Source organism: Cervus elaphus, chromosome 11, assembly GCF_910594005.1.
Source record: "Cervus elaphus chromosome 11, mCerEla1.1, whole genome shotgun sequence".
NCBI lineage: Eukaryota > Metazoa > Chordata > Mammalia > Artiodactyla > Cervidae > Cervus > Cervus elaphus.
In genome coordinates this window covers 98,724,989-98,739,678 of record NC_057825.1, presented here as the reverse complement: position 1 = coordinate 98,739,678, position 14,690 = coordinate 98,724,989, and the positions used below count along the sequence as shown (strand labels likewise).

Here is a 14,690-nt window from a genome sequence, read left to right as displayed (position 1 = left end):
CAGGTGACTTCACAGGCAAATTCTATCAAACATGCAGAGAAGAGTTAACAGCTACCCTTCTGAAACTCTTCCAAAAAAATTTCAGAGAAAGGAACATTCCCAAGCTCATTCTACCAATACAAGGCCACCATCATACTGAAATCAAAATCAGACCAAGATATCACACAAAAAAATTATAGGCCAATATCACTGATGAACATAGAAGCAAAAGTCCTCAACAGAACATGATCATATTGAATCTAAAAACACATTAAAAGGATCAGACACTATGATCAAGTGGAATTTATACCAGTGATGCAAAGAGTTTTCAATATCTGGAAATCAATCAGTGAGATACAACATCGAGAAATTGAAGAATAAAAACCATATGGTCATCTCAATAGGTTCAGAAAAAGCTTTTGACAGAATTCAACACCTATTTATGATAAAAATTCTCTAGAAAGGGAGCATACAGGGAACCTGCTGCTGCTGCTAAGTCACTTCAGTTGTGTCCGACTCTGTGTGACCCCATAGACAGCAGCCCACCAGGCTCCCCTGTCCCTGGGATTCTCCAGGCAAGAACACTGGAGTGGGTTGCCATTTCCTTCTCCAAGGCATGAAAGGGAAAAGGGAAAGTGAAGTCGCTCAGTCATGTCCAACTCTTCATGACCCCATGGACTGCAGCCTACCAGGCTCCTCCATCCATGGGATTTTCCAGGCAAGAGTACTGGAGTGGGTTGCCATTGCTTTCTCCGATAGAGGGAACCTACCGCAACATAGTAAAGGCCATATACAACAAACCCACAGCAAACATCATTCTCAACAGTGAAAAACTGAAAGCATCTCTTCTGTGATCAGGAACAAGGCAAGGATGTCCACTCTCAACACTTTTATTCAACATAATTTTGGAAGTCCTAGCCATGGCAATCAGAGAAGAAAAATAAATAAAAGGAATCCAAATTGGAAAAGAAGAAGTAAAATTCACTCTTTCCAGATAACATGGTACTATACACAGAAAATCCTAAAGATGCTACCAGAAAACCACTAGAGCTCTTCAGTGAATTTGGTAAACTGGGAGGATACAAGATTAATTAACAGAAATATCTGGCATCCCCATACACTAATAACAAAAGACCTGAAACAGAAATCAAGGAAACAATCCCATTTACCATCACATCAAAAAGAATAAAACACCTATGTAAGGAGGCAGAGGATCTGTACTCAGAAAACTATAAGATACTGATGAAAGAAATGAAAGATGATACAAACAGATGGAGAGATATACCATGTTCTTGGACTGGAAGAATCAATATTATGAAAATGATGACACTACCCAAAGCAATCTACAGATTCCATGTAAACCCTAACAAATTAACAATGGCATTTTCCACAGATTTACAAAATATTTTACAATTTGTATGGAAACATGAAAGACCATGAATAACCAAAGTAATCTTGAGAAAGAAAAACGGAGCTGGAGCAATCAGGCCCCTGACTTAGGATTACAAAGCTACAGCAGTCAAAATAGTATGGTACTGGCACAGAAACAGAGTATAGGTCAATGGAACAGGTAGAAAGTCCAGGGATAAACCCATATACCTACGGCTACCTAATCTATGACAAAGGAGGCAACAATATACAATGGAGAAAAGACAGTCTCTTCACTAAGTGGTTCTGGGAAAACTGGATAGCAAATGTAAAAGAATGAACACCACAGACAAAAATACTCAAAATGGGTTAAAGACCTAAATGCAAGGCCAGATACTAAAAAACTCCTAGAGAAAAACATAGGCAGAACACTCTGACATTAATTACAGTAAGATCTTTTTCAATCCACCTCCTAGAGTAATGAAAATAAAAATAAAGAAAAGGGACCTAGTTAAAAGTTTTTGTATAGCAAATGAAACCATAAACAAAATGAAAAGATAACCCTCAAAATGGAAGAAAATATTTGCAAATGAAGGAACCAACAAGAGATTAATCTCCAAAATGTACAAATAGCTCAATATCAAAAAAGCAAGCAACTCAGTTAAAAAAAAAAAAAGCACATAAGATCTAAATAAACATTTCTTTAAAGAAGACAGATGGCTAAAAAGCACATGAAAAGATGCTTAACACATCACTAATTATTAGAGAAATGAAATCAAAACTACAAAGAGGTATCACCTAATACCAGTCAAAATGACCATCCAGAAACAATAAATGCTGGAGGAGGTGTGAAAAAAAGGGAACCCTCCTACACTGTTGATGGGAAAGTAAATTGGTACAGCTACTATGGAGATTCCTTAAAAAACTGAAAATAGCAGGGCTTCCCTCATAGCTCAGTTGGTAAAGAATCTGCCTGTGATGCAGGAGACCTGGGTTCTATTTCTGGGTCAGGAAGAACCCCTGGAGAAGGAAATGGCAACCCACTCCAGTATTCTTGCCTGGAGAATCCCATGGACAGAGGGTAAGCAAGAGTTGGACACGACTTAGGAACTAAACCACCACCAGCAACCATATAACCTAGCAATCCCACTCCTGGGCATATATCTGGAGAAAATCATAATTCAAAAATATACAAGCACCCCAATATTCACTGCAATGCTATTTACAATAGGCAAGACATGGAAGTGTCCTAAATGTCCAGCAACACAGAGTGGATAAAGATGCGATACATATATACAATAGAATATTACTCAGCCAAAGAAAAAGAACAGAATTATGCCATTTGCAGCAACATAGATGGTCCTAGAAATTGTCATACTGAGTGAAGTGAGACAGACAAAACAGCGCTGTAACACGTACATGCAGTATCTTACATGATACAAATGAACCTATCTTTAAAAAAAGGAAGTTGTAGATGTAGAAAACAAATTTAAGGTCAGCAGGGAGTAAGTGGGGAGAGGAGACACTGGGAGATGAGGATGCACATACACACACTGCTATAATGAAACAGATACGCAGGACCTACCGCACAGCACAGGGAACTCAGTACTCTGTAATGGCATGTATGGAAAAAGAAACCTACAGAGGGAAATACACACACACACTCACAGCGGGTTCATTTTATTGCACACCTGAAACTAACACCACATTGTAAATCAACTATACTCCAAAACAATTTTCAAAAAACAAAAATGACTTAAAAATAGTTATAATATAAAAAACAAACAAAAATATGAAAAATAACAACTGTTGGTGATATGGAGAAGCTGCAATCCTCATACATTGCTGGTGGGGATGTAAAATGATGTAGCCACTGTGGTGGAAAGTTTGGCAGTTCATCAGTTAAAGCTGGAGTTATCATATGACACAGAAATAAAACATGTCCACGTAAAATTCATTCATGAATGTTCATATCATTAGTCATAATAGCCCCAAAGTACAAACAACCCAAAAATTCATCAACTGATAAATGGTTAAATAAAATGTGGTATATTTATACTATGGAATATTATTCAGCAATAAAAAGAAATGAAGTACAGATGGATGCTACATATAGATGAACCTTGAAAACATGGAGAAAGAATCCAGTCACAAAAGGTCACATATTACATAATTCTAAGTTTATGAAATGTCTAGAATAAGTGAATCTATAGACAGAAAATGTATAAGTGATTGCTAGGAACTGGGGTACCCAAGGAGAGAAGGGAATACCTGCTAATGGAGATAGGGCTTCTCTCTGGAGTGATATAAATGCTCTGGAATTGGACAGTGGTGATGGCTTCATGACTCTGTGACTACTAAGAGAAAAAAACTGAATTTTTACTTTAAGAGTGAATTTTAAGGTATTTGAATTTCTCCCAATGAAGCTCTCAAAAAAGCTGTAACTAAGAAAAGATAGGGCTCTATAACATAATTTGAGTTTCTTAACAAACTTAACTTTTAATAAAAGTTGTGGCACTTAATATACAAGTTATTGAAAAAAATCTATCATTTTCTCTTTCCCAATGAATAATATATAAAATAGACCTCAGTGATGTTCTGCAACAAGGACCAGTGCAGATGTAGAATTTTCACTTTAGGTGAACCTTTAAGAAAGCAAAGGGCTACAGAATACCTTGATTGCTCTAACTCCAGTGAACTGCAGACCTATGAAGAAGCAATGGCTCTTCCATCATTCTTCAATCCTGAAAATAAAACTGGAAACTCGGATTCATATATGGCTCTACTGTATTATGTGACTGGAATAAAATCACTGTGATTCTAAACTTTTTCAAGTATTTCATAATTTTCAGTCTTGCCTTCTGAAGTCAACACCTACTGTTTCAGTTTGCTCTGAATCCTTTCCTTTTAGGATAAGACCCACCACTCAACCAAGGTGATTCTGCCATGAATCACCAAATACAGTGCATAAGACCCAGCCCTGGCCAAGACCATGGGGTCCTGCCCCTTTTCCCACAGGGACTGGTCCAATTCAAAGGCAGGTGTTCCAGAGAAGATGAGTCCTTTTGTGGGATCTGATTAGTGGACCCCAGAAAAGGAGGTTATCTTTCTTCTTTTTGGTTAGGAGACTTTAAGGATGTGTGCTTTGGCGGGGCGGGGGGGCAGGGGGAGGGCGGCGGCGGGGGACGGGACACTGGCCTCTTCCCCATTTTGGAGAGAGGGCCAGCCTGAAAATGAGGTCAGGAAACAGAAAAAAACTCAGGAGAGGGAGGCCAGAAGGCCTGGCTGCATAGTCCCAGCTTTGCCTAATGAGTGACATTAATGTTTCGAGGTTGTTACTGAATGAATCAGTGCAGGGGAAGCATTTCTTCACCAAGCAGTCAAACACAATTTATTTTGGAACTAAATAGTACAATCTGAATAAAAGAAAGTTTTAGCCTACACCTTCCAGACGGATATTTTCTCATTAGGCTGCATGCTGATTCTCACGGTCCCACCCCTGGCCTCCACAGTACTGACAAAGGATGCACAAATTGTGTCATCTGGTTGAGAAGTCAGTGGAAACTAACAATCTTTCCATTCCCTGTGCTTCAGAACAGTTCTTAAAACACATCTATTATGTTCTCAGCTCACAACTATTCAATTAAATTTTTATTCTAAGAATAACTTAGAGCAAGAGAATCATTTATACCTACTGGAAACCAGAACTCATCCATTTTCTTGTTTCATGGAGGAAAAAACTGGTCCACCTGAACAGATGTAACAAAAAGTATGTTTCTTATTTTGGCTTCTCTGGTTTAATGACCAGAGTCCTTTGTTGTTTTCATCTTGGTTTCAACATAGTAGTATCAATATCCTTTTCTTCCCCTGAATCTTGATCTGGCATCCAACTGAAAATAAATACACAAGTAAATCATAATTTGGACACCATAATCATACACAGTTTTGGTAACAGGTGTTACTACATGAGAGGAGTAAACCAGCTTCCAGCATATCAAAAAGGCAACTGTCACAGCTTGGGGCAGGAAAAAAAATAAATAACAGAGGGAAAGATGGCATTAAAAACAAAAATTCCATTTATGGTCACAGGAAGAATTTTCTTCTTGAGTCCAACTTACATTCATCTTTTTTTCTGGAGTACACTCAATATACATTATTCTTCTAACAAAGCTGACTTTCTAATTAAGCTTTATTTCGGTTAATATTCAAGTGTTTTTAGCGTCTTTAAATAGTAACTGAGCAAAGAGCCGTGAGATATACGTAACACACAGCCATTCTGAGATGACAAGTCCTTAAATTGCTACCCGTCGGCCAGCTGCACGCTCTCTGGCGTAAGCCTCGCGGCACAGCCACTTCTCAGGTGGCGCCACGGGGTGGAGGCCCAGTCAGCACAGAAGGCAAGACGGCACAGTCAGTGCCACCCCACAGATCCCGAGGACTGGATCAGCTTAGAGCTAAACTCCATTAATGAGGGCAACACAGCCAGCGTGGGGCAGGCCACTGCTTCTTCATCTGAGCACTAGGTACAGTGGCTAAGAGCCACATTTTCAAAAAGTAAGTAATCTTCAAACAGGGGGATCATGATCAGGATGATGAGATGCTATTTATTAAGAGGGCACAGCCAATTCAAACCTACCATCTCACCTTCACTGAGTTACATACCCATTGTTTGAAATACTAAGCAAAATTACCAGCACAATTTAAATCACTTTATTTCAGGTTTTTGCCAACTGAAGTTGCAACAGTTAGTTCCTTACACTGGAGGACTAACAGTAAGTCCTAGTCTTGAAGAAAGGTGGCAAGATCTCTTAAATCTGCTAAAAAGTTCCCAATACTGCTCTTTCTGAAGTCAAAGTGTGAGTGAAGTTCTGCCTTGTACTGATATTTAGAAATGGTCAGAAGCATGTTTACTTTTTACTCAAGATTATTACAAATGTCTGCAGAAGGCAGATAAACTGTGGAAAAGTTTTACATATTCTGATTTCTTAATGTTCTTTGGAGATCAAAGCCTGAGCTTCAGGATGGGAATTAACAGGGAGTTTATTACAAATCCAGTCATTGTGATTAATAAGGACACCTCATTGCCTCCTACACTAACTGTTCTTTATGACTTCTCAATTATATAAACATGATTTAACATTCTTGAAAGGTCTAAAGGCTTGCATTTTACAAGGGTAACAAAACTGTGTGGGAGAAGGCAAGAAGATCCTCTTTTACTACATTAAATGACAGGAAAATATGGTAAAGAACTGTATCACTTGAGAAAGCATTGCCAAATTTAATCTCACTTTACACCTCCCTGGATCTGATTAGTTAGCAGTTTTTCTCCAGCCTCCCAGATTATAATATCCTATGTGCTCTGCTTCTCCTATCAACAAAAGGAAAGGGATTTAAGTGCTGCTGACCAATCAAGAGCATGTTCAAGTTAAAGTTGCTGCTGTTTTTAAAGGAATGTTCATTTTTGTGATTTCTTATTTTCTTTTCACAAAGACAAAGCTCCTGGTTCTATTCCAAAGACCTTTGTAGATCTTTGAATCAAAGAACACTAGAGTAGAAACCATGGGATTTGTGATGTCCTTGAGGCTGTTTCTCCACAGTTCATCACTACAGACTCAAACACAGGTGCCAACCTTCTAGTCACATCCACATGTAAGGCACAGGGCACACACTCTAGACCCCCACATTGTGGCTGTGTAACTGCCAAATGACCCAAATACACAGGGACCAACATCAACTTTTTTCCATTTGTACTTGCCAAGACCATGGTCTTAACTCTTTTTTAGAAATTTATGAAGTTCAGCTGCTGTGGTCAGCATAACAGAGCAATCAGCAGTGGGTTTCCATGAACCTCACATTAATTCACTGGGTGAGAAAAAATACATCTTTTTTTCCAAATGACATCACTGCAACCTATTTATAATTACTAAGTCATTCACATATTTAAATCCACAGAGCTAATTTTGAGCATAAGCTTTTAAAAATCTTTAGGCACTTACCATTGATCTCTTACACTCAAAAAATGAGTATTTCAAAGCCTTGCAGTTTCCTTCCTTCAGACACTGCCGGGGGGATTTTCCTTCCTGTGACACAAAAACAATATAAATACATGGGAAATTCTCTCACAAAGTACCAAAGTAACTGTCCAGTTTTGTTTTTTTTTAAGCTAAGCAAAAGGAGAAAACAGTAATTTACATAAGAAATCACTCATAAAAAAAAAGAAATAATTCATAAATCATTTTAACTGTCGGTACCTAAGGAGAAAAGGATAAAATAAAAAATGTGTAAAATAATTTGGGGGCACTTTAAGGATACCCTTGAATTCTTGAAAACACTGGTTTCCATGAGGCACTTTTCTTTAAAATGTTTATATAAAAATCTAGAAACTGAAATCTCTAGCTCCTTATGTGTAAGAAAGGAAAAGAGTGGAGGTGAAAGTAGTACTGGGGTTTCTTCAGTGTTTTTCAAACTTACACACTCAAGGAGTCCTAAAGACAGGGGAGATAGTGTGTGAGACGGAGGCGGAGGCGGGAGAGAGAGGGCATGCAGGTGAGAGCTCAGGAACACTGGGAGCGAAGGGGAGGGCTTTGTCCTGGAAGCCAGGATCAGCTTGCTTTAGAGTCTCCAGTTACATTATCCTTTTACACAAGCAAGTCTACCGGGAACACATCTTTGCATTTTCCCACCCCTTACCTTCACAGTCAAGTTCTCTATTCTGAGAAGCTCACTGAGTAAGAATTGGAAAAGGAAAGTGAAATTTTTAACAGAATTTATATATACTGGTGAGGGAAGATCTTGGGCTCAATGTGTAATTAACTTGTCTTTAAGCAGTGAAAGCTCATAAGAGCTTAAGAAAATTGGATTGAACCATTCCCTTTCTGCCAACAAGACAGGATATTGTTGAAGTTCACTAGCTGGTACTGCTATAAGATTAGTGCTATTTCTGACTCTTAACAAATAATAAGACTTTAAAAATCACACTTGATAAAGTAACTGTGAAAGCAGATAACAGCTAAAATTTAGTAGTATTTTAGTAGGTAAATCCCAGACAACCATTGGTTTTTCAGACAACCACTTGCAGCAGGTGGTGGCTGCGCAGAGCTGGAGCAGCCGTGAGGAGCTACCCCACGTCCAAGGTAAGAGAAGCCCCAGTAAGACGGCAGGCGCTGAGAGAGGGCATCAGAGGGTAGAGAGACTGAAACCACGACCACAGACAACTAGCCAATCTGATCACATGGACCACAGTCTTGCCTAACTCACTGAAACTAAGCCATGCTGTGTAGGGCCACCCAAGACGGAGCTGACTGTGGGTCAGATCATGAACTCCTTATTGCCAAATTCAGACTTAAATTGAAGAAAGGCAATGCAAAGAATGCTCAAACTACTGCACAACTGCACTTATCTCACATGCTAGTAAAGTAATGCTCAAAATTCTCCAAGCCAGGCTTCAGCAATATGTGAACCGTGAAATTCCAGATGTTCAAGCTGGTTTTAGGAAAGGCAGAGGAACCAGAGATCAAATTGCCAACATCCATTGGACCATCGAAAAAGCAAGAGAGTTACAGAAAAACATCTATTTCTGCTTTATTGACTATGCCAAAGCCTTTGACTGTGTGGATCACAATAAACTGTGGAAAATTCTGAAAGAGATGGGAATACCAGACCACCTGACCTGCCTCTTGAGAAACCTGTATGCAGTTCAGGAAGCAACAGTTAGAACTAGACATGGAACAACAGACTAGTTCCAAATCGGGAAAGGAGTACATCAAGGCTGTATATTGTCACCCTGCTTATTTAACTTATATGCAGAGTACATCATGAGAAACGCTGGGCTGAATGAAGCACAAGCTGGAATCAAGATTGCTGGGAGAAATATCAATAACCTCAGATATGCAGATGACACCATTCTTATGGCAGAAAGTGAAGAAGAACTAAACAGCCTCTTGAAAGTGAGAGCAGAGTGAAAAAGTTGGCTTAAAGCTCAACATTCAGAAAACTAAGATCATGGCATCCGGTCTCATCACTTCATGGCAAATAGATGGGGAAACAGTGGCTGACTTTATTTTTGGGGGCTCCAAAATCACTGCAGATGGTGACTGCAGCCATGAAATTAAAAGACGCTTGCTCCTTAGAAGAAAAGTTATGACCAACCTAGACAGCATATTAAAAAGCAGAGATATTACTTTGCCAACAAAGGTCCGTCTAGTCAAGGCTACGGTTTTTCCAGTGGTCATGTATGGATGTGAGAGTTGGACTATAAAGAAAGCTGAGTGCCGAAGAATTGATGCTCTTGAACTGTGGTGTTGGAGAAGACTCTTGAGAGTCCCTTGGACTACAAGGAGATCCAATCAGTCCATCCTAAAGATCAGTCCTGAGTGTTCATTGGAAGAACTGATGCTGAAACTGATAATCCAATACTTTGGCCATCTGATGCAGAGCTGACTCATTTGAGAAGACCTTAACGCTGGCAAAGACTGTAGACAGGGGGAAAACGGGACGACAGAGGATGAGATGGCTGGATGGCATCACCGACTCGATGGACATGAGTTTGAGTAAACCCCGGGAGCTGGTGATGGACAGGGAGGCCTGGCGTGCTGCAGTCCATGGAGTCACAGAGTTGGACACAACTGAGCGACTGAACTGAACTGAACTTTTCCTTTCTGGCATTATTTTTTCTTTTGGATGGTTTTGGTCACTGCCTCCTATAAAACGTTACAGTAACAATTTAACAGAAGCAGAAGAGATTAAGAAAGGGTAGAAAGAACACGTGGAAGAACTATACAAAAAAGGCCATTATGACCCAGATAACCACAGTGGTGTGATCACTCACTTAGAGCCAGACATCTTGGAGTGTGAAGTGGGTCTTAAGAAGCATTACTATGAACAAAGTTAGTGGAGGTAACAGAATGTTTACCTACTGAAATACTACTAAATTTTAGCTCTTACCTAGCTCACATCATAAGCTCCTTACTGGAAAATTCAGGCTTAAACTAAAGAAAGTAGGGAAAAACACTAGACCATTCAGGTATTACCTAAATCAAATCCCTTATGATTATACAGTGGAGGTGACAAATAGATTCAAGGGATTAGATCTGCCTACTAGATTCTTAAATGAATGATGCAAAGAAAGAGAGGAAAATAACAGAATGGGAAAGACTAGGGATCTCATTGATGAAATTGGAGATATCGAGAGAAGATTTCATGCAAGGATGGGCACAATAAAGGACAGAAATGCTAAAGACCTAACAGAAGCAGAAGAGATTAAGAGGAGGTAGCAAGAATACACAGCAGAACTGTACCAAAAATGTGCTAATGACCCAGAAAACCATGGTGGTGTAGTCACTCACTAAGAGCCAGATATCCCCGAGTGTGAAGTCAGTGGGCCTTAGGAAGCATCACTACAAACAAAGCTGGGGGGGGAGTGGTTCCAAGATGGCAGAGGAACAGGAGGGGGAGACCACTTTCTCCCCGACAGACACATTAAAAGATCACCTGCGTGTGGAGCAACCTCCACAAAACAACTTCTGAACGCTGGCAGAGGACCCCAGATACCAATTTCTCTGAAATTACATGGCACAAAGGATAAAGACGAAAAGGGAGACAAAGGATTTCAGGATGGAGACTTGTCCTGGGGAGGAATTTGAGAAGTTTCCACACAATAGGAAGACATCTCATAGGTGGAATCAGTGGGGAGCTTTGGAATCTCAGAGGCAGCATAAAAAAATCGCCACAGAAATCCTGCCGAAAGGCAATTACCAGCCAAGAAGCAGCTCCCATGCTTGCAACCCCACAGTGAGTGGGGCTGGGTACAGAGGTGCGTGCTGCACGGTCAGGCCTTGGGGAAAAGACCGGGGTTGAACGCCATGAGGACTCAGTGAGGGGACCAGCGTGACAGAGCACAGACAGAATGGGGAACCCCAAACAGAGGGACAAAGAAAAACAGGACCTTTCCCTCCGGAAGGCTCCAGTGCTGCACCGTGACCCCTGGCACACTCAGAACAAAGGGTCACACCCTCACAAATAGCAAAGGAGAGCTGCTGTTTGTGGCTCTCCCTGGAGGCAGAGAGACAGGCGCAGGACAGCCAGAGGCGAAAGGCAAAGGGCCACTGCAATCTCAGCCCCAGGGACCATACTTCCCACCAAGCACTGAGCAGGCTGCCAACCGCTCACCACGTCTTCCTGGGGTCCTGGATGGTTCACATCTGCCAGTGGTGTCATAGCCTGAGACCAGCTCCCCTGAGGAAATGCACAGCCCACGAGGGACTGTGCCCTCGCGGTGCCCCCGGGAGCCTGAGCAGCTTGGACTTGGGAGGTGCATGCTGCCTGGGGCTGTGGCGACCCCAATGTGGTCCATCCCCTGCAAGTGCTCCAGGCCAGTGTGTTTTGTTTGTAGCGTCCCTCCCCCTCCAAAGCACAGCTGAGCAAGTGAGCCCACATTAGTGGCCACTTTCACCCTCTCATCAGAGCAGAAAGCGGGAACTGAAGAGGGACCTGCAAAAAGAGGAGGCCAGCCTAAGCAATGAAAAGCAGGGGGAACCGCTCCAGAGCTGGCAGGTGCAACAGATTAAAATCCTGCAGCTAAGCTGTGACGGTACATCTGAGGGGCAACCGCAGACTTTGAGAACAAGTACAAGCTGAAATGAGGGAATATCTGACACTGAACTGACCCCACACTACCCACAACAGCTCCAGAGACATTTCCAGGTATGTTTTTCTTGTTATTATTTTTAAAGTTTTTATTATTTTTTAAATCCCTTTTTTATTATTATTTTATCTTTTTTCCCCTCTTTTCCCCCGTTCCTTCGCTTTTTCTTTTTTCCCTCATACTGTCCTAATATGCTTCTTTAGTACTCCTTTAACTTTTTTTTTAATAGCCTACTTATATCTTTCTTTAAAAAAACTTACTTTTTAAATAAATTCCACATTCTTTATTTTTATGTTTGACTCTGGCTTTTTGTATATTGTACTTTTGGGAGCCTAATTTTTACTTTAGGTTTTTAACTTTTGCTTTTTGAGCTTTTGTTATTAATTTTGTATCTTTGAGAGTCTAATTTTCAATATGCATTTTCACTTAGGGATTTCATTACTGGCTTGATTGGTCCCTTCCCTTTTGACTCCCCCTTTTCTCCTTCTGATCACCTATATCTCCTTTCTCCCTCTTCTCTTTCCTGTATAACTCTGTGAATCTCTTTGTTTCTGGCTGTGGAGAGTTGTTTCATCATTAACCTAGTGGTTTTGTGTTCTGTGCTGTGTGGCTGAAGTCTTGATGCTACTGTAAAAGGTGGGGACCAAAACCCAGAGGCAGGAGGCTCAACTCCAGAACTTTGGACCATAACAAAACTCCTGACCCCAGGGAACATTAATAGATAAGGGCCTACTCCAAAACCTCCATACTACACTGAGATCAAGCTCCACCCAAAAACCAGCAACCTCCAGTGTAAGACACTCCACACTAATCCTCCAGCAAAGCAGGAACATGACACTGAACATGAAGAAAAAAAAGGCCGCCCAAAGGTATACCAAACCATAAACTCACTACTGGACACTGCACTGCCCTCCAGAGAGGCAAAATCCAGCTCCATTCACCAGGAGACAGACACAAGTCACTGGGCCAACCCAACCCACAGGGAGCAGACTCCACAATTAAGAGGAACTATGACCCTCCAGCCTGCAGAAAGCAGATCGTAAACACAGAACACTAAATAAAATGAAAAGGCAAAGAAATACCCAGCAGGTGAAAGAATATGAAAAATACCACCAAACCAAACCAAAGATGAAGAAATAGGGATTCTACCTGAAAAAGAATTCAGAATGATGATAGTAAAGATGATACAAAATCTTGAAAACAAAATGGAGATACAGAAATGTAAACTAGAGACACAGATTGAGAAGACATAAGAAATGTTTAACAAGGACCTAGAAGGAATAAAGAACAGCCAATCAGTAATGAGCAATGTAATAACTGAGATGAAAAATACTCTGGAGGGAACAGTAAAGTAATTGAGGCAGAAGAAAGGATAAGTGAGCTGGATGATAGAGTGGTATAAATAAATGAAACAGAGTGCAAAAAAAGAACAAAGAATAGAAAGAAATGAGGACAGCCTTATACAGGATACAGGATAAACCCAAGGAGAAACACACCAAGACACATATTAATCAAACTAACAAAAATTAAACACAAAGAATAAATATTAAAAGCAGCAAGGGAAAAGCAACAAATAACACACAAGGGGCTCCTCATAAGGATAACAGTTAATCTTTCAACAGAAACTCTGCAGGCCAGAAACAAATGGCAGGATATATTTAAGTGATGAAAGGAAAAAGCAACCAAGATTACTCAACCCAACAAAGATCTCAGTCAGATTTAAAGAAGAAATCAAAAGCTTTACAGACAAGCAAAAGCTAACCAAATTCAGCACCACCAAATCAGCACTTCAACAAATTCTAAAGGATTTTCTCTTGACAGGAAACACAGAAAAGGTTTATAAAACAATAAAGTAAATGGTAATGGGATCATACTTATCAATAATTACCTTAAACATAAGTAGCTTAAATGCTCCAACCAAAGACAAAGACTGGCTGAATGGATACTAAAAAAACAAGACCCCTATATAATGCTGCCTACAAGAGACCCGCCTCAAACCAAGGGACACATACAAACTGAAAGTGAGGATGGAAAAAAGTGAGAAAAAAGTGAAATCCATTGTTTTGGGGTGAAATGCCCTGCAGATATCGATTAGGTCTGTGTGGCCCAATGTATCATTTAAAGCTTGTTAATTTTCTGTCTGGATGATCTGTCTGCTGGTATGAGTGGGATATTAAAGTCCCCCAATATTTTTGTGTTACTGTCAAGATGGAAAAGATATTTCATGCAAATGGAGACCAAAAGAAAGCTGGAGTAGCAATACTCATATCAGATAAAATGCTTAAAAAAAAGGAACTGTTATAAGAGACAAAGAAGGATACTACATAATGATCAAGGGGTTAATCCAAGAAAAAGATGTAACAATTATAAATATATATGCACCCAACATAGGAACATCTCAACACATAAGGCAAATTCTAACAACTATTAAAGGGGAAACTGATAGTAACACAAAAATATTGGGGGACTTTAATATCCCACTCACATCAATGGACAGATCATCCAGACGGAAAATTAACAAGCTTTAAATGATACATTGGAACACACAGACCTAATCAATATCTGCAGGGCATTTCACCCCAAAACAATGGATTTCACTTTTTTCTCAAATGTGCATGGAACATTCTCCAGGATAGATCACATCTTGGGCCACAAATCAAGCCTTGGTGAGTTTTAAAAAACTGAAATCATTTCAAGAGTT

The 14,690-nt window shown here is 40.2% G+C and overlaps 1 protein-coding gene across 1 annotated transcript in view; it reads right to left on the bottom strand.

The window, feature by feature from the left end:
• Positions 1-3,508: 3,508 nt before the first annotated feature.
• LOC122703986 (cytochrome c oxidase assembly factor 5) overlaps positions 3,509-14,690 on the bottom strand; it is a 32,048-nt gene continuing 20,866 nt past the window's right edge. Inside the window, exons 2-3 of the mRNA XM_043918643.1 lie at positions 7,344-7,427; positions 3,509-5,237 (exon numbers count right to left, since the gene is read on the bottom strand). Of these exons, the coding sequence (XP_043774578.1) occupies positions 5,196-5,237; positions 7,344-7,427 (126 nt within the window). The 3' untranslated portion in view covers positions 3,509-5,195. The remainder of the gene's footprint in view (positions 5,238-7,343; positions 7,428-14,690) is intronic.